The sequence below is a fragment of the Lonchura striata genome, chromosome 14, assembly GCF_046129695.1.
Source record: "Lonchura striata isolate bLonStr1 chromosome 14, bLonStr1.mat, whole genome shotgun sequence".
NCBI classification, from domain to species: Eukaryota; Metazoa; Chordata; class Aves; order Passeriformes; family Estrildidae; genus Lonchura; species Lonchura striata.
Window position 1 is genome coordinate 15,336,882 of NC_134616.1, and position 16,029 is coordinate 15,352,910.

The following is a 16,029-nucleotide window of genomic DNA, read 5'->3' on the forward strand; positions in this document are numbered from 1 at the left end:
GCCACACTCGGCTACGTCCGCCTCGGCTCGGGGCGGGGCGGGCGTTGCGCAGGCGCAGTGCGCGCTGCCGCCGCCATGAAGTAGGTGTGAGGGGTGTGGGGGAAGGCCGGGCTCGGCTCTGTCCCGCCGGTGCCGGTGCTGATGGTGCCTCGCCCGCAGCCCCCTGACGAAGGTGAAGCTGATCAATGAGCTGAACGCGCGGGAGGCGGAGCTGGGCGTGCAGGAGGCGGTGTCGTGGCACGCGGAGTACAAGGACAGCGCTTGGATCTTTGTGGGTAGGGAGCGGGCCGGGGCCGGGACGGGAGCGGTGCCGGTGAGCCGTTCCTTCCCTCCCCTGTCCCCGCAGGCGGGCTGCACTACGCGCTGACGGAGGGCGATGTCATCTGCGTGTTCTCGCAGTAAGTGCCGCGGCCCCGGCCCCGCCGCCGCGGGCGCTGCCGCGGCGCTGACGGTGCGTGTGCCACAGGTACGGCGAGGTCGTCAACATCAACCTCGTGCGGGACAAGAAGACCGGGAAGTCCAAGGGCTTCTGCTTCCTGTGCTATGAGGACCAGAGAAGCACCATCCTGGCTGTGGATAACTTCAATGGGATCAAGGTGAGTGGGGCTCAGGTGCTGCCGTGGCTCCCCGAGTGCTCCCTCGGCTCGGCAGCGGCCCTGGGAGCTGGGAGCTGGCGGTGACAGCCCGGCCCCGCAGATCAAGGGACGGACCATCCGCGTGGACCATGTGGCCAACTACCGGCCCCCCAAGGAGTCTGAGGACTGGGATGATGTGACTAGAGCCCTCGATGCCAAGGGCTGTGGGGTGAAAACGCCACCTCACACCTCGTCCGACTCCCCGTCTGAGGATGAGGAGGTGCCCGTGAAAAAGCAGAAAGGTGAGGAGTGTTGCTGGCAGGTTGGATCCCAGGTGGGCGTGCCCATGGTAGGGTTTGGGGGCTGGAGTCTGCGTGGAGGGACGCTTGGAGGAACAAAAATGGGCACAAAATGAGGGTGGAAATAAGTTGTTGTGACAGAGTGCTGAGGAGATGCTCAAAAATGAGGGAGAAGAAGGAGAGCCATGAGGCCATGAGGCAGTCCTCAGGTCTGGAGAGATACTTTCCACAAAGTGGATCACAGTGTTACTGAGGAAAAGGAAGTTGGAAGTTCTCAGCATTCCTGGTGGTGTGGAAATGCCCAGCTTTGCTGGGAAGAACATGATGTGTATGTTCAAGAGAGAAGTGGGGTGGCTGCAGCTGGAGGAGAAAAAGTTGTGCTTAGAAGTGGACTGGGATCTCCCTGAGGTGGGAAGCAGGCTGGGAAATTAGGTGGAGGGGGAGAATTTGTAGTGGAAGAGGAGTTGGGATGGTGGCAGGGGAGCCATGGGGAGCAAGGTGCTCCTGGAGTTTTGTCAATCCCGAAATGTGAACCCTAATTCCAGAGAAGCAGCGGAGCAGAGCAGAACGATCAAAGTCGAGCCCACAGGCTGGGAAGCGGGTGAGCACGGAGGAGCCCCATCCCAGGATCAAGATCAAGAAGGAGAAGGAGGACCCCGGGTACGAGCGCTATGCTGGCGGGAGCACCGACAGGAGCTCCGGGAGCAGGACGCAGCGCGATGAGGAGCAGCGGCGGCACCAGCGGCACTCGGACAGCAGGGGGGACAAGAACTGCCGCGAGCAGAGGGGCCAGAGCAGCTCCTGGGAGGAGCGGGAGAGGAGGGAGGAGGCTGGCAGGAGGGGCGACGGGCACAGCAGCCGGCAAGACACGTCCCCCAGGGGAGACAGATCTCGGGAGCGCCATTCCAGGCACAGGGAGCGGGGCTCTGGCAGAGACTCCGGCCGCTGCTGAGCCCTCGGTGAGCATTGGGGTGAGGGAGGCTCCGAGCCTGCCTAAACCTGCTCCAAGCTCCTGGGATGCTGCGGCTGGACCTTTCACCTGGGAGCTGCTCCTTGCCTCTCATCCCACCTTGGGCCATGGCTCTCCATGCGTCCCGTGCTGCTGGCTGGGACAGTGGGTTGTCCCATGACCAAGGAGGGTGTCAAGCAGTGAAGGCTGGGAGCAGCAGCAGGATAATCCCCTTCCCTAAATCCCTTGGGGTGGTGTCTCCCTCTTGCTCTGGGGGCGGAGGCTGCTGCTGGGTGTCTTGTCTGGCCTCCTGGGCCAGGTTTGGGCCCAGTGTCATCTGGGATTCCATGATGTATCCACAGGGATACACTGCTGTGCTGGGGTGATTTATCATGGATTTGTTTAAAGGTTTCTTAATAAAAGTTGCTGTTAGGGCGAAGCTGGTTCCGGGAGCAGTGTTCCTGTCTGTGGCCAGGGAAGAGGTGTCATCTGTTTTTCTTAGCTGATTTTGGTCTTATTTGGCTGGAAAGCCGGGAGCGCTGGAGTGCGGGATTCGCAGGGCGGAGAAGGGAGGGGCTTTAGCTGGGTTTGGTTCGTGTAACGAGTAATGCCTCCGGTCCGGTCCGTGCCGGTTCTAGGCGCAAGGGGGAATTTCCGCCCCGGAGCCCCGGGACCGCTCCCAGAGGGAGGCGGGGGGCGCGCCGGGGCTGGGGTGGAGCGGCCCCGCGGCTTCCCGGGCGCGGTGCCGGCAGGGGGCGGGCGCGGCGCGGCGGAGCCCGGTTCCGGTTCCGGTTCCGGTCCCGGCCCGGTGGCGGCGGTGTCCGCCCGCCATGCGATGTCCGCGCTCAACTGGAAACCCTTCGTGTATGGCGGGCTCGCCTCCATCGTGGCCGAGTTCGGTGAGGCGCAGGGGCCGGGCGGGGCGGGGCCGGGCGGGGCCGGTACGTGTCGCGGCGGGCGCTGAGGCCGCTGTCCCCGCAGGCACGTTCCCCGTGGACCTCACCAAGACGCGGCTGCAGGTGCAGGGGCAGAGCACCGACGCGCGGTTCCGCGAGGTGCGGTACCGGGGCATGTTCCACGCGCTCTTCCGCATCTGCCGCGAGGAGGGCGGACGGGCCCTGTACTCGGGGTGAGCACCGGGGCCGGGCCCCTCGGGGCCCATCGGCAGCGGGCCCCGCTTCCCCCGAGGCCTCATCCATCCGTACCGGGACACCCGCCCATGTGCCACGGGTCCTCCCCCTGCCCGGCGCCTCCTTGCACCCACCGGGCCCCCCCGGTGCCTGCCCCGATCTGGCTCCGGCGCTCCCACCGCCTGTGCTGGGCTCCGTCTTCGGCCGCAGCCTCGCCCCGTCTGCCGTGTTCGCCCCTCCATCCCGGCATCTCCCTCCGCCCGCCCCGGGACCTCTCCTGCACCCCGGGTCTCCCCCACCCATCCCGGCTTCCTTCGGCCCTGCCCTGCCTCTGTCCCGGCTCCCCCTCCCCAGCCCGGGTCCTCTCTTGCACCTTCTGTCACGGCATCTCTCCGCTCCCTTGCTCCCTGCCGGTCCTGCGCCCCCATTTCCTGTGCGCTCCTGTGTCCCCCTGGATCCCTCCCTGCCTTGTCCCCCTGAGCGGAGTCTCCCGGTGTTCCCGAGGCGGGGAGCGAGGCCAGGGCTGCGTGGGTGCCATCCCCTGGCACTGGGGTGCGTGGGGCAATCCCGGATAACCTGGGCAGAGCTGCGTTTCTCGGAGCCCCAGCGGGGTTGTGCCTGGCCGCGGCAGTTTGAGGGCGGGTGGGGAGTGGTCCGGGCTGGCCCGCAGCGATGCTCAGGGTCCATTCCCCCTCAGGATCGCCCCGGCACTGCTGAGACAGGCATCCTACGGCACCATCAAGATCGGGATCTACCAGAGCCTGAAGCGGCTCTTCGTGGATCGCATGGAAGGTCGGTGCTGGGGAAGGGCAGCACGGGCACCTCCCAGCTCCACCCCCTCACACTCTGGGCTGTGTGTTCTGCTCATTCCTTGCTCTGTCCTTCCCACCCCAAGAGTCCCACAGGAATGGAGCTCGATTACTGGGTGCTGTGGTTTTGTTTTGCCAGTGAGAACAAGGATTGGATTAAATCCCGATGGGAACCTCGCTGTGCTCTGTCTGCACTGCCTGTGGTCCCTACCCAACACCTTCCAGCCAGGTTCTTTCCTTTCACGGAATCATAGGAGAATCACAGAATCCTTTAAGTTGGAAAAGATCTCCAAGATTACCAAGTCCAACCTGTGTCCAATCCCCACCTTGTCCCCAGCCCAGAGCACTGAGTGCCACATCCAGGCATTCCTGGGACACCTCCAAGGATGGGGATTCCAGACGTCTCTGGGCAGGCCCTTCCAATGACCATCCTTTCCATGAAGAAATTCCTCCTCATGTCCAACCTGAGCCTCCCCTGGCACAGCCAGACATGTTCTGGATAGGAACTTTGCAGTCCAGCTCTGTGCCTTTGGCCCTGACTGTAAAGGTGAGGTTCCACCAGTGCCCTTGACCTGTGCCCTCTGCAGCTCCTGCCTGGGGAGTGGAGGAGAAAGAGTCTGGTGGATGTTCCTTGAGGGAGCACCGAGATCTGCAGGTGAGATTTCCATCCCTGCTGTGATATGAGGGAATGTTGTAATGCTGTTCCAGCCTGGGAAAGCGGGATGGGCAGATGAAATGCAGCACACTAATGATAGGAAGCTGTGTCAGGGGAGGTTTAGGTTGGTATCAGGAGGAGGTTTTTTTCCTCCAAGAGGGTGCTGGGCACTGCCCAGGCTCCCCAGGGAATGGTCCCAGCCCTAAGGCTGCCAGAACTCCAGGAGTGTTTGGGCAGCACTTCAGGGAAAGGGTGGGATTGTTGAGGGGTCTGTGCAGGGCCAGGAGTTGGACTGGGTGATCCTTGTGGAACCCTTCCATCTCAGGAGGTTCTGTGACTAGAGATCCTTTCAGGGCTGCTGTCCTGCTTCAGTAAGGCCTCTCCCTGCCTGGTTCTGTGTACACGGTCCCCACACCCTCCTCGCTGTTCCAGCCTTTTCAGCTGTGAGCTCCATGCCTGAATGTTTGTCTCCCTACAGGCCTGGGGCAGCCAGTGGCCTGGTGTCCTCTGGGAAGTGTCGTGGTCAGTACCAGCAAAGGCCTGTGTGTTTTCCCAATGTAACCATCACCCTAACACCGGGCCTGGAATCTGAGGTTATTCCCTGGCACTAATCACATCTAACTCCCTGCCTGTTCTCAATCCTCAGCTGGCTCCAACTGGCTGTGTGTAGGCAAATCCAGGGGTCTGGGGAAATGCTGGGTTGTCCCTCTCTCTCTGCCTCTGTCCTGGCTCGTCTCTGCCATGAGAAATCTCAGATAATTGTTCACAATTTTTATGTGTCCTAGGATTTTCCTTCTCATCAGTCAGACCCTCAGAGAGTGCATTGCTGATGTTTCAGCTGCCACCTCTGTCTCTGACAGGTGTGGGGACAGACCTGTCACAGGCTGTGGCATCTGCCCAGGCCCTGCTCCTGCAGCTTCACCATGTGATTTGAAAATTGAGCTGCTCTACCCAGCCCTTGCTTCCTCCTACTGTGCCCCCTCCTGTGAGGGTCTGACCTTCTTTCCTTGCTTGCAGATGAAACGTTGCTCATCAATGTGATCTGTGGGGTGGTCTCCGGGGTCATCTCCTCTGCGCTGGCCAATCCCACAGATGTGCTGAAGGTAAGAGCTGCTCCTGCCTGGCTGTGGGACCTGTGGGAGGAGCAGCTCAGTGCTCCCTGAGCTGCCAGTTCTGCTTGTTTGGGCTTTTTTAATGAATGGAGACCAAAGCCCAGGGTCATTAATAGATGTTGTTTAAAAATACAGCTCTTAAAGATCACAGAATCTTGGAACAGTTTGGGTTGGGACAGACATGAAAAACCATCTCCTTCCACCTCCTGCCATGGGCAAGGACACCTCCCACTAGACCAGGTTGCTCCAAACTCTGTCCAACTTGGCCTGGAACACTTCCAGAGATGGAGCAGCCAGGGCTTCTCTGGGCAACAAGGATCATGACATTTGTCCTGGTGAGGTGTGGGAGCTGTGTTACCTGACCTGGGCCAGGTGAGCAGGTGGCAGCAGCTGCTCCTGCCCCCTTGGTCACGGTGCTGGCACTGCCCCAAAGGCCTGCCTGTTACATGGAGTGAGCAGAGCCCAGTGGGGACTGCCTGGTGCCCTGGGCTCAGGGTAGCCCTGCTCTGGGCAAAGAGAGCCTGGAGAACTTCCCTCTCTTCTGCCTGTGTAGTTCCCCTTCTGGAACTGCTTTCAGGGGGAAGGCCTTGTTCCTCATGTTCCTGTGCCCCCACCCTGCTGCTGCCCCTGCGTGCTGCCATCCTTGTCCGGGTGGTTTGCAGGGAGAGGGAGGTGGAGAACAGTGTGTGCTCTTAGCTGCTCTGTTCCTTCTCCCAGGAGTTCCATGGAGCTTCTGTCCCTGGTGTCCTCTCCCTGTGGGCAAGTGCTGGTGTCAGGACAGGTGTTGATGTCCACCTGCTGACTCTTCCTTTTCTTTCAGATCCGAATGCAGGCTCAGGGCAGCTTGTTCCAGGGCGGGATGATTGGCAGCTTCATTGACATCTACCAGCAGGAAGGTACCCGAGGCCTCTGGAGGGTGAGCACCAGCTCCTAGAATCCCCCACCAGCAGCAGCAGAACTAAGAAAAATCTTAGGGAAGCAGGTGCTGTCCTGTTGTTCTGTAGCAAGAGCCCCTGGAGCCCCTCCTGGCTCCTTAAACTGCTGTTCTTGTGGGGGCAGAGTCTTTTCTGGTGTTGAAATTGGTGCAGAAAGTGAGGGGGTGACAGCCTAGTTCCTGTGTGCTGGTGCTGGGAGCAGGGAAGCTGTGTGGAGTTAATCCAGCTGGAATAAAGCTGCCAGGGTGGAGACATCCTCCTTGGCTTTGAAGCAAAGCTGGGAAGCAGTTGGTGTGCTTGCAGGGAGGGTCCAGGGAAGGTTGTCAGGAGATGGCCCTGCAGGGGATGTGGCTGTGGTTGGTGACAGTGTCTGTGCTGCACAGGGTGTTGTCCCCACGGCCCAGCGAGCGGCCATCGTGGTGGGGGTGGAGCTGCCAGTCTACGACATCACCAAGAAGCATCTGATCCTGTCAGGCCTCATGGGGGACACCATCTTTGCCCACTTCGTGTGAGTACCTGCTGCAGGCCTGGGGGTGTGGGGCAGAGGAGCCAGGTGGGACTGGGGAGAGACCAAAACCATTCATGGAGCGAGTGCTCTGGAGCTGCAGGGAGCAGGGTTAGTGCTTCCAGAGGGTCTGGAGCAGGGTTAGTGCTTCCAGAGGATCTGCTCCGTCAGCTGGAACAGCTCAGAGTTAGCAGCAGGTATGGAATCATTAAGGTTGGATAAAGCCTTCAAGACCATTGAGTCCAGCTGTTCCCCCAGCACTGCCAAGGGCACCACTAATCCATCCCCACATCCCAGAGACCTCCTTGGGGAAGGACCTGGCAGAAATCCTGTGGTGACATGAAATTCCAGCTTGGTTTCAGCTGGCTGATGACAGAAATGCTGTTGCCCCACATCTGTGCCCTGGTATGACCCAGGCTCATACCACGTGTGTGGCTATGTGTAACAACCCCTCAAAAGCTGCTCCAGTCCCTAGTCCTCACTTGTCCAGGCCTGTCATCTTGCAGCCCCTGCTGGAAGAGCCTTGAGAGAGGAGCAGGCACACGGCTGGCTGGACCCAGAGCAGTCAGTCAGTGTTGCAGTCAGCCTGCTCCGGGCAAGGCTGGCAGAGAACACCAGAGTCCTTTTCCACCTCCATTCCTCAGCTGCAGGTGCTGCAGTGCTTCCAGTGCCAGCTGGGGTGAGGGTGAGGAGCACTAGACCCTCCGTGGAGGGAGACACTGGCAGCTCTGTGGTCCTTTCTGGTGTCTTTGCTCTTCCTCCCTCCTTCCCAAAGAAACGCTTGCTCTGGTGGGAAGGATGTGCACTTCCAGGGGGTGCCTTCAGGTCTGTGTCACCTGGGCAGCACCTGGGACCCTTGCAGGGCTGCCAGTGCCTGTGGGACCAGCTGTGGGCTCAGATGAGCTCAGGGTTAGCTGAGCTGAGCATTTCCCTCCCCTGAGCTCTGCAGGGTGCTGTGGCAGCCCCGCTGCTGCCCCTTTCCCAGGTAGAAGCAGGTAGTGCAGCTCACATTCATTGCTAATTGCTTTGCTAAAGTCTAGTGGAAGGTATTTTATGCCTGTCTGGCCGTGTCTGGGACTGTCTTTGCCTGATTTGGTGTGTGCAGTTCCAGCTTCACGTGCGGGCTGGCGGGGGCCATCGCCTCCAACCCTGTGGACGTGGTGCGGACGCGGATGATGAACCAGCGTGCCATCGTGGGCAGCACGGAGCTCTACAAGGGCACTCTGGATGGCCTCGTCAAGGTGAGGGGACAGGTGGGCACATCCCTGTGCTGGGAGGCCGGCCAGGTCTCAGCACCATGCTGATGGGAGCAGTGAGATCCTGCGGTGACACGTGTCATCAGCGAGGAGGGAGAGGGCCCAGTCTCTTCCCTGAGGCCACAGTCAGCCTGAGCATCCTCCCAGCTCCTGGGACAAAATTCAGGCCATGACACAGTTAGCTGGGTTCAGAGACTGCCAGTGATGCCTCACACACTTGCACGGGCCCGTCTGCTCCCTGCAGCAGCTGGGCAGGGCCAGCAGGGCACACCTGGCACCGGGGAGGGAGGTGGGCAGGGTGTGGGTGTCTCCTCATCCATTTGTCTCTCCTCCCAGACATGGAAGAGTGAGGGCTTCTTTGCACTCTACAAAGGCTTCTGGCCCAACTGGCTTCGTCTGGGTCCCTGGAACATCATCGTATCCTCCCTGTGCTGCTGGGAGGTGGTGGGTGGGACAAGGGGAGAACCCTGCTGGGAAGGGCAGGGCAGGGCTGACACCCCCATGGGCTGCACTGGGGACCCTAATGGGCACTGCTGATGGTTCCTGTAGAGCCTCTGAGGGCTTGGCTGAGATCTTGCGTGGCCTGGGCTGCAGGAGATTGTTGGATGAGCTCTTATTTGGGAGAGAATTGTGGGGAACATTCTGCTGCTGAGGCAGGTGCTGACTGTGCAGGACCAGTGCTGCTGTGTGCTGAGCCAGACCATTCTGCCTGCTGAAACTGGGTGGGGAGTTCCCTGCAAAGAGCTCCCAGTCTGGGCTTGGAGCCACTTCCCTCTCCCAGTGGTGTGGGCAAGCTGGGTTTGCTCTGGGTCCATCTCCCCGCTCTTGGCAGCACGTGTGCCCCAGCTCTGTTCTGCCTGGGCAGGTCAGGTTGTGCTGCCTGGACAGGGACACCGTGGACACCATGGACACCATGGGTGGGTTTAAGGAGCTCCCTGGGTGGGTGTCCAGCCCAGCTGCATGCTCTGCCCACCCTGCCAGGCAGTTGCCTCTCATCTGTCCCAATTCCTTGACACTCCTTTCAGTTTTTTATCACATACGAGCAGTTGAAGCGCCTCCCCTTCTGAGAGCAGCATTCATCTCCCCAGAATCATCCTCGGGGCTGGCAGCAGAGCTGTGCTGCCACCTCCCTCTTCATCCCACTGTCCCCATGTCGTGGTGTTTGATCTCTGTGGGCTGGGCTCTCCCCACATGCATGGTCCCTGGAGCAGGAGCTGCCTGGCACAGGCAGGAGCCACATGTTTCCCACCCGGAGGTGTCTGCATGCCTGGGCCTGCAGGAATATCTTCTGTGAAGATCTGTGTGTTCCAGTGGCCTTTGGGGCACTGTGGCTCGTGGCTGGCAGGTGTGGGTCTCCTCCCGTGCCCGTGGGGCGAGGCTGGGGCCTGTGAAGGTGCCATTGTCATCATGTTTCTTGCAGAACTTGTAACTTCATTAAATTATTTATTGACTGGATGGCTTGAGTTTGGGTCTGTGCTCATTCACTGCAGGGGTGTGTGCCCTTGCAGAGCACAGAAACTAGTTTTCACCATGCTATAGACACCTTTTTTCTCCATATACTTATATAAAAACAATCTGTAAGATTCATTTCAGTAGGGATGTTTGTAAACTCAAGTTTGTTAGTGTCAAAAAATGACCCTGTTACCCTCTCAGCTCAATTTTGCCTCAATCTCTTAAATTCCTGCTTATTATTACACTATTTTTACTTAAATAATTTGTGAAGCCAGGTACTGTGCTTTAAAGGTGAGCTCAGCACTTGAAAATGGTGGTTCTGGTGCTGAGCAGGATATTTTGGTCATCCTCTTCTGATTTTTTGATTATTTTTTAATGTTTATGGCTATGGAAGCAAATGGTTTTATGTTCCTGCTCCCTTTCCTCTCCGTGGGGTGGCTTTGGTTTGGATGAGGGTCCCTGGTGACACAGCAGCATGTCCTGGCTGAGGCTGCTGTGAGCTGAGTTTGTGTGGAAGGCACACAAGGAATGTTCAGCCAAATCCCACTGGGAAAAATGGGAGGGAAGTCAGAGCTGCAGGGGAAGGGAAGGTGACTCCGCTGTGCTTGGGCTGAAATCCTGCCCTGAGCAGGGCTCTCCGTGCCAGGCAGTGTGTGAGAACCTGCTCCTGCACACACAGGCAGGTCTGGGGGGTGGAACTCTAACGTGGAAGGCTCCATGGGAACCAGTCAGCCCTCCCGGGGTGTTTAAGGTAGAAATACATTAAAGCTAAAAGTGGCAGTCAACCAGGAGAGGCACTGGCTCCAGCCTGTACTTGCTCCTCACTGCCCTGCCACTTCTCCCTCATCCTTGATCTTATTCTGAGGGTTTGGACTCTCTCCAGCATCAGGGCAAAGGCTCCCCAAATGTTTCCCTGGGCAAATGGAAGTAGAGGAAAGGCCACCAGAACCCCTCCCGTGGTGCAGAGCCCGGGTGTTGTGGAGGGTCCTCCCAGCCCTGCAGCTGCAGCCAGTGCCCCCACTCCGAGCTCCTGCCCTCCAGCAGTGCCCTTCCAGCCCCACCCCAGCCCGGCCTGTCCCCAGTTACTGTTTGACAGACAGATGCTCAGTCCTGCCCCTTTCCTGGCAGCGTGGATTTTTCCAGCTCACGAGGCAGAAGGGACTTGTGACACTGTGTAGGGGCTGGAGCTGTCACTGTCAGTCCCTGTGAAGGTCAGTCCTCCCCGAGATGTGTAAAGGGTGTTGTGGGAATCTGTAGCATAAGGATGCAACACCTTCAGTTTCATGAATTTCTTAGTTACAGGTTACTATTAGGTAAATAACAATCATGACTAGCAAAGAGAGTGAGTATGTACATAGAAACATTATTTTTTTACTGTTAGTAGCACTTAGATTTCACTGGAAGTATCACAGCAAAGTTCATCAAACTCCTGCAGGAGTGAGGTCAGTCAATGATGGACAAAGTCTCATTTGGATGTGACCCATGTCATGGAGCCTGGAGCCAGCCTGGGGATCTGAAGGGCTGTGCAGGGGGAGCTCCAGGACAGAGAGAGGCAGCAGCCAGTTAGCTCTGCATGGATCCATGTGTGGGCAGAGGACACCAGCTCTTGGAGGGCCATATCTGCCTTCTGCCTGGATCCGAGGCCCCTCTGCAGGTTCCAGCAATTCTCTGGTTTCAGCCTCTCCAAGGATACCCTGGGTTCCCTGTTGTGCTTGCCGAGGGCACTGCAGGTTCCTAGCTGTGAATGCTGCTGTCCCAGGCTGGCAGATGTTTCTCCATCTGTTTGAGCACATATCTCTCAACAGCACTCTTCCCCATTGTAACCAGGTCACCTTCAGGGCTGCTGTTCCCTTGGTCTCAGCAGCAAGAAAATGTCCTGGATCTGGCAGTGACCCCCAGGAGCCCCACGAGCTGTGCTGGACATTGGGAACTCTCTGTGCTTGTCCCCATTCCCAGCCTCTGTGTCAGCAGGCGCAGCTTTGCTCCAGCCCCTGGTGCCTGGGAGGGACAGCCACCCCCCCATGTGCCACCGTGGCAGCTTCCTGCCCAGGTGCTCCCTGCTCACCCCCTGCTCCAGGGTTGTCTGGAAACGTGGCTGGAGGGGAGGGACCTCTGCAGGCACAGCAGCGAGTCAAGCAGTCCCTTCTGCAGGCTGCAGAGCTCTGCTCCCCGCTGAGACACCCCTGCTCCCCAAGCTCCTGCTCCCCCTGACACCCCTGCTCCCCAGGCTCCTGCTTCTCCCCAAGCTCCTGCTTCCCCCTGAGACACCCCTGCTCCCCAGGCTCCTGCTTCTCCCCAAGCTCCTGCTTACCCCTGAGACACCCCTGCTCCCCAAGCTCCTGCTTCTCCCCAAGCTCCTGCTTACCCCTGAGACACCCCTGCTCCCCAAGCTCCTGCTCCCTCCTGAGACACCCCTGCTCCCCAGGCTCCTGCTTCTCCCCAGCCTCCTGCTCCCCCCTGAGACACCCCTGCTCCCCAGGCTCCTGCTTCTCCCCAAGCTCCTGCTCCCCCCTGAGACACCCCTGCTCCCCAGCCTCCTTCTCCCTCCTGAGACACCCCTGCTCCCCAGGCTCCTGCTTCTCCCCAAGCTCCTGCTCCCCCTTGAGACACCCCTGCTCCCCAAGCTCCTGCTTCCCCCTGACACCCCTGCTCCCCAGGCTCCTGCTGATCCCTGCAGAGTGAGGGGCTGCCAGGTTGCTCCTGCTGCGAGGCCCCAGGTGAGTGATGGCTGAGAATCGAGCTGGAGGTGCACCACCGCTGTGGTGGGTCTCACATCAGGCAGCCACGGCCAGCTGGGCCCTGGGAGCCATCTTCGCCGTGCTGGCCTCGCTCATCATCGCTGCCAACGTGCCGGTGGCCATTGTCCTGCTCTGCCACATCCGGAGGAGCGGCTCCAAGGGGCTCTGTTTTGTCCTCAATCTTGCCTTGGCGGATGCCATGGTTGGCTTCACGGTCATGGGCCTGGCCATGGATGAGCTTTCCCGGCCCTTTCATCGTTCCCAGAACTTTTGCGTCCTGAGAATGGCTTTTGTGATCTCTTCCTGCGCTGCCTCCATCCTGTCCCTGACCCTGGTTGCATGTGACAGGCACCTGGCGATCCGGAAGCCTTTCCACTATTTCCAGCTGGTGACAGGCCCAAGGGTCGGGGTGTGCTTGGTGGGGCTCTGGCTGTTTGCTGCCATCGTCGGCTTCCTCCCGGTCTTCATCCCGCGCTTCCAGAGGGTCTCCAACCATTGGAAATGCTCCTTCTTCAACATCTTCCAGCCTTCCTACATGCTCACCGTGTTCTGCCTCGGCTTCTTCCCCGCACTTCTCCTCTTCCTCTACCTCTACTGTGACATGCTGAAAATCGCCTCGGTGCACGTGCAGCACATCCAGGAGGTGGAGCAGGCGGGGCTGGGGGGGGGCTGTCCCCCACCCCGTGCCACCAGTGACATGAAGGCCATGCGCACGGTGGCCATGCTCATCGGGTGCTTCACCCTCTCCTGGCTGCCCTTCTTCATCGCCAGCATTGTGCAGATGGCCTGCCCTGCATGCGTCCCCTACAAAGTCATTGAGAGCTTCCTCTGGCTGCTGGGGATGGGCAACTCCCTCCTGAACCCCCTGCTCTACTCCTACTGGCAGAGGGACGTGCAGTTCCAGCTCGCCCAGCTGGCTGCAGGTGTGAAGAGGAGGGTCCTGCTCCACCTGGGCAACAGCCGCTGTTTCCCTGGCAAGGACACCAAGGCTCCTCCTGCTGTGTCCTGCCTGGAGCTCCAGGACTGACTTGGTAAGGAGTGGCTGTCTCTGGCTTGCCAGCTCCCCTCCTGCATTGTGACTATGAACTCGGGGCCTGCCAGCTGTGAAGGAGATCACAGATGGGTGGGACCAGTCTGGATGTTAATTCCCAGACACCATCACGGCCGAATTCCAGCCTGCCCACTGCCCCATGGCCCCCAGCACAGCCAGCTTCACCAGGTGTTCTCTGGAGAGCCTCTGCTGGAGCAGCCCCGTGTCTCCTGGACCAAGCTGTCCCACTTGCTCTGTAGGCAAAGACCCTTCTCCCATCGCTTCTCCTGCCAGGTGTGCACCCCCTCTGTTTGCAGCACTGGCTCCATGGGCAACAGACCCACCGTTGCTGGGGCAGGAGTGGGGACAGGGAGGGCTCTATCCTCCTGGCCCTGGCAGCAGAGGCTGGGCAGGCTGTGAGCATCCCTGAGTTCTGCTGGACCACTGGTGCTCCCCCTTCCTTCCCAAACTCACCTCTCAGTTCTACACAGGGCCACCCCTGCTTTGGGCTGTGAGGTGAAGGGGGTGGGTTTGAGCATGGGGGACAAAGAGGACTCAGCAGTGGCCATGCCTGTGTGGGGGTGGTGTAACCCTGGGCAGGGGGGCACTGCTGTCACTGTTTACCCAGGCTGTAAAGTGAGTAAATGAGTAACTGGCTGAACAAGGAGAGGGAGGATTGGCTGCCTCAGAGATCCCCACAGGAGAGCTGCTGTGCCCATCAGGTTTTGGGACTGGAAGGGTCCCTGCACACTCACTCTGCCCATAGGAGCCCCCCTTCTGCCCTAGTGGCCAGATGGCTGCCCCTGCCAGAGGCTGTAGTGATACTTGCTTCTCATAAAATCATTTTGTTTCATCCACATGGCAAGAAAACTTCCCTTAGAAGAGGTTTATTTGCTAAAAAAGTACACTACTTTGAAAATGAGGGTGCTCTGCATGAAACAGCAGCTGTTCCCACCTCTGTCCTTGCCCCACTAGCAGACACAAAGGCTCAGAGCTGTATCCACTTGCCTCCAGAACTTGCCATGAAGCTAAGGTCTTCCCCATCCTAGAGAAAGAGTCAAAAATGAAAGTGTGTTTAAAAGACCCTAAACAAGAGGCCCTCTGTGGCATCCCCCTCGGCCAGGGAAAGGCCTGGACCAGGTCCCGTGTGGCAGACACCGTTCCTGCTGTGCTGGACGGACTGAACCTGGGGGAAGGCTGCCCAGAGCAGGCTGCCTCTGGGGGCTGCTGTAGGGGGATCTGGGGGGTGGATGCAGCCCGACTCAGCTCTGGGCTCAGCCCATCATCTCCCTGCGCCAGCGACTTGCTGCCTGTTCCTGGTGATGCCTGAGCTCTGCCAGCTGTGGCTTTGATCATCCTCATCCTCTCTGAGCCTCTGCCTCCCTCCAACGCCTTCCTGCAGCAGGGCCCAGCAGGGACAACAACTTTGGACATGGGCCTTGTGCTGCTTCCTGAGCTTTCTGACTGCTGGCTCTGCTGCGTGAGTCCATCACTGAACTGGCCAGGCTGCAGGTCTGAATCAGCGTGAGGGGCAGGAGCCCTGCCTGGGCAGGAGCCCTGTGCAAGTGGGATCAGGGCTGTGCAGGAGCCCTGCCTGGGCAGGAGCCCTGTGCAAGTGGGATCAGGGCTGTGCAGGAGCCCTGCCTGGGCAGGAGCCCTGTGCAAGTGGGATCAGGGCTGTGCAGGAGCCCTGCCTGGGCAGGAGCCCTGTGCAAGTGGGATCAGGGCTCAGGCAGCCTCTTCGGTGCCATGAACACGCTGCAGTGGCTTTACACCTCTAACACTAGAAGGGAGCCTACAAGAGAGATGGAAAATGTGGACTTTGAATAAGAATATGAGGTGATGGGACAAGGGGGAATGGCTTCCTGCTGCCAGAGGGCAGGGTTGGATGGGGTTTTGGGGAGGAATTGTTCCCTGTGAGGGTGGGCAGGCCCTGGCACAGGGTGCCCAGAGAAGCTATGGTTGCCCCTGGATCCCTGGAAATGTCAAAGGCCAGGTTGGGGCTTGGAGCAGCCTGGGACAGTGGAAGATGCCAATAACAGAGGGTCAGAATGGGATGGGCTTTAAGTTCTAATTCACACCAAATTCTGAGATTCTGTGACACTGTGCAGGTGGGGGACAGGGTGCAGCTGGAGGCAGAACTCCTCCTGCAGAGGAGTGTCCCTTTCTGGGCATCTCACTGTGGCACTGACCCCTCTCCTCTGTCTGCGAGCCACGGGCTGGCACAGCTGGGGCTCCATCCCGGGACACACAGATGCTGCTGGGGTAACCCGGAGTGGCAGCCGTTCCCATCCCTCATCCCAGAGAGCCCCTGCCGCTGTCCCGCTCCAGCCTGCGGTGACCGCGGCACCGAGCACCGCGGGAGCGGCTGCACGGGAGCGCGCAGGGCGGCCGTGGAGGGAGGGGATGGAGCCGTCCTGCTCCACACCGAGACCGGCAAGGATGGAGGGCGCTGCCCCACTGCTGCCCTGCGCTGAATAAACGCGCTTGTGCCCGGCTGGTCTCTGCTCCGCTACCGGGGGCTCGGGGCGGCACCGGGGGCGGCTCTGCCCGAGGCCAGGGAGCAGACGTGGCGCGGGGGGCG

At 59.7% G+C, this 16,029-nt stretch overlaps 3 protein-coding genes across 5 annotated transcripts; all 3 read left to right on the forward strand.

The window, feature by feature from the left end:
• The first annotated feature begins 63 nt into the window (after nucleotides 1-63).
• Nucleotides 64-2,262, forward strand: RBMX2 (RNA binding motif protein X-linked 2). The gene is made up of 6 exons (XM_021547794.2): nucleotides 64-80; nucleotides 160-275; nucleotides 347-398; nucleotides 467-596; nucleotides 697-877; nucleotides 1,420-2,262. The coding sequence occupies exons 1-6, from the start codon at nucleotides 76-78 to the stop codon at nucleotides 1,824-1,826; spliced, it is 891 nt and encodes a 296-aa protein (XP_021403469.2). The 5' UTR covers nucleotides 64-75; the 3' UTR covers nucleotides 1,827-2,262.
• Nucleotides 2,263-2,611: 349 nt separating this feature from the next.
• On the forward strand, nucleotides 2,612-9,680 carry SLC25A14 (solute carrier family 25 member 14). 3 transcript variants are annotated; one of them, XR_002466681.3, is made up of 9 exons: nucleotides 2,612-2,722; nucleotides 2,805-2,952; nucleotides 3,651-3,745; nucleotides 5,435-5,520; nucleotides 6,350-6,425; nucleotides 6,848-6,972; nucleotides 8,075-8,210; nucleotides 8,562-8,642; nucleotides 9,251-9,680. XR_002466681.3 is itself a non-coding variant. In XM_021544242.3 (9 exons), exons 1-9 carry the CDS (start codon nucleotides 2,659-2,661, stop codon nucleotides 9,290-9,292), a joined length of 873 nt encoding a protein of 290 aa, XP_021399917.1. In that variant the 5' UTR covers nucleotides 2,612-2,658; the 3' UTR covers nucleotides 9,293-9,680. The 3 variants fall into 3 exon arrangements, 2 of the variants coding, with proteins under 2 accessions (XP_021399917.1, XP_021399918.2); XM_021544242.3 differs by having other exon boundaries at nucleotides 6,350-6,445; XM_021544243.2 differs by having other exon boundaries at nucleotides 2,688-2,722; nucleotides 2,805-2,878; nucleotides 6,350-6,445.
• Nucleotides 9,681-12,296: 2,616 nt separating this feature from the next.
• Nucleotides 12,297-13,442, forward strand: GPR119 (G protein-coupled receptor 119). The gene has a single exon (XM_021544244.2). The coding sequence runs from the start codon at nucleotides 12,402-12,404 to the stop codon at nucleotides 13,440-13,442; it is 1,041 nt and encodes a 346-aa protein (XP_021399919.2). The 5' UTR covers nucleotides 12,297-12,401.
• Nucleotides 13,443-16,029: the final 2,587 nt, after the last annotated feature.

What these genes read in the sequence shown, in the direction of transcription:
- SLC25A14 (XM_021544242.3), top strand. Translation starts at nt 2,659, where the DNA reads ATGTCCGCGCTCAACTGGAAACCCTTCGTGTATGGCGGGCTCGCCTCC. An exon ending in CTCCATCGTGGCCGAGTTCG is followed by an intron (nt 2,723 to 2,804) that starts GTGAGGCGCAGG and finishes CTGTCCCCGCAG; the next exon opens with GCACGTTCCCCGTGGACCTC. An exon ending in CTTCGTGGATCGCATGGAAG is followed by an intron (nt 3,746 to 5,434) that starts GTCGGTGCTGGG and finishes CCTTGCTTGCAG; the next exon opens with ATGAAACGTTGCTCATCAAT.
- RBMX2 (XM_021547794.2), top strand. An exon ending in GTCATCTGCGTGTTCTCGCA is followed by an intron (nt 399 to 466) that starts GTAAGTGCCGCG and finishes CGTGTGCCACAG; the next exon opens with GTACGGCGAGGTCGTCAACA. An exon ending in GCCCGTGAAAAAGCAGAAAG is followed by an intron (nt 878 to 1,419) that starts GTGAGGAGTGTT and finishes CCCTAATTCCAG; the next exon opens with AGAAGCAGCGGAGCAGAGCA.
- GPR119 (XM_021544244.2), top strand. Translation starts at nt 12,402, where the DNA reads ATGGCTGAGAATCGAGCTGGAGGTGCACCACCGCTGTGGTGGGTCTCA.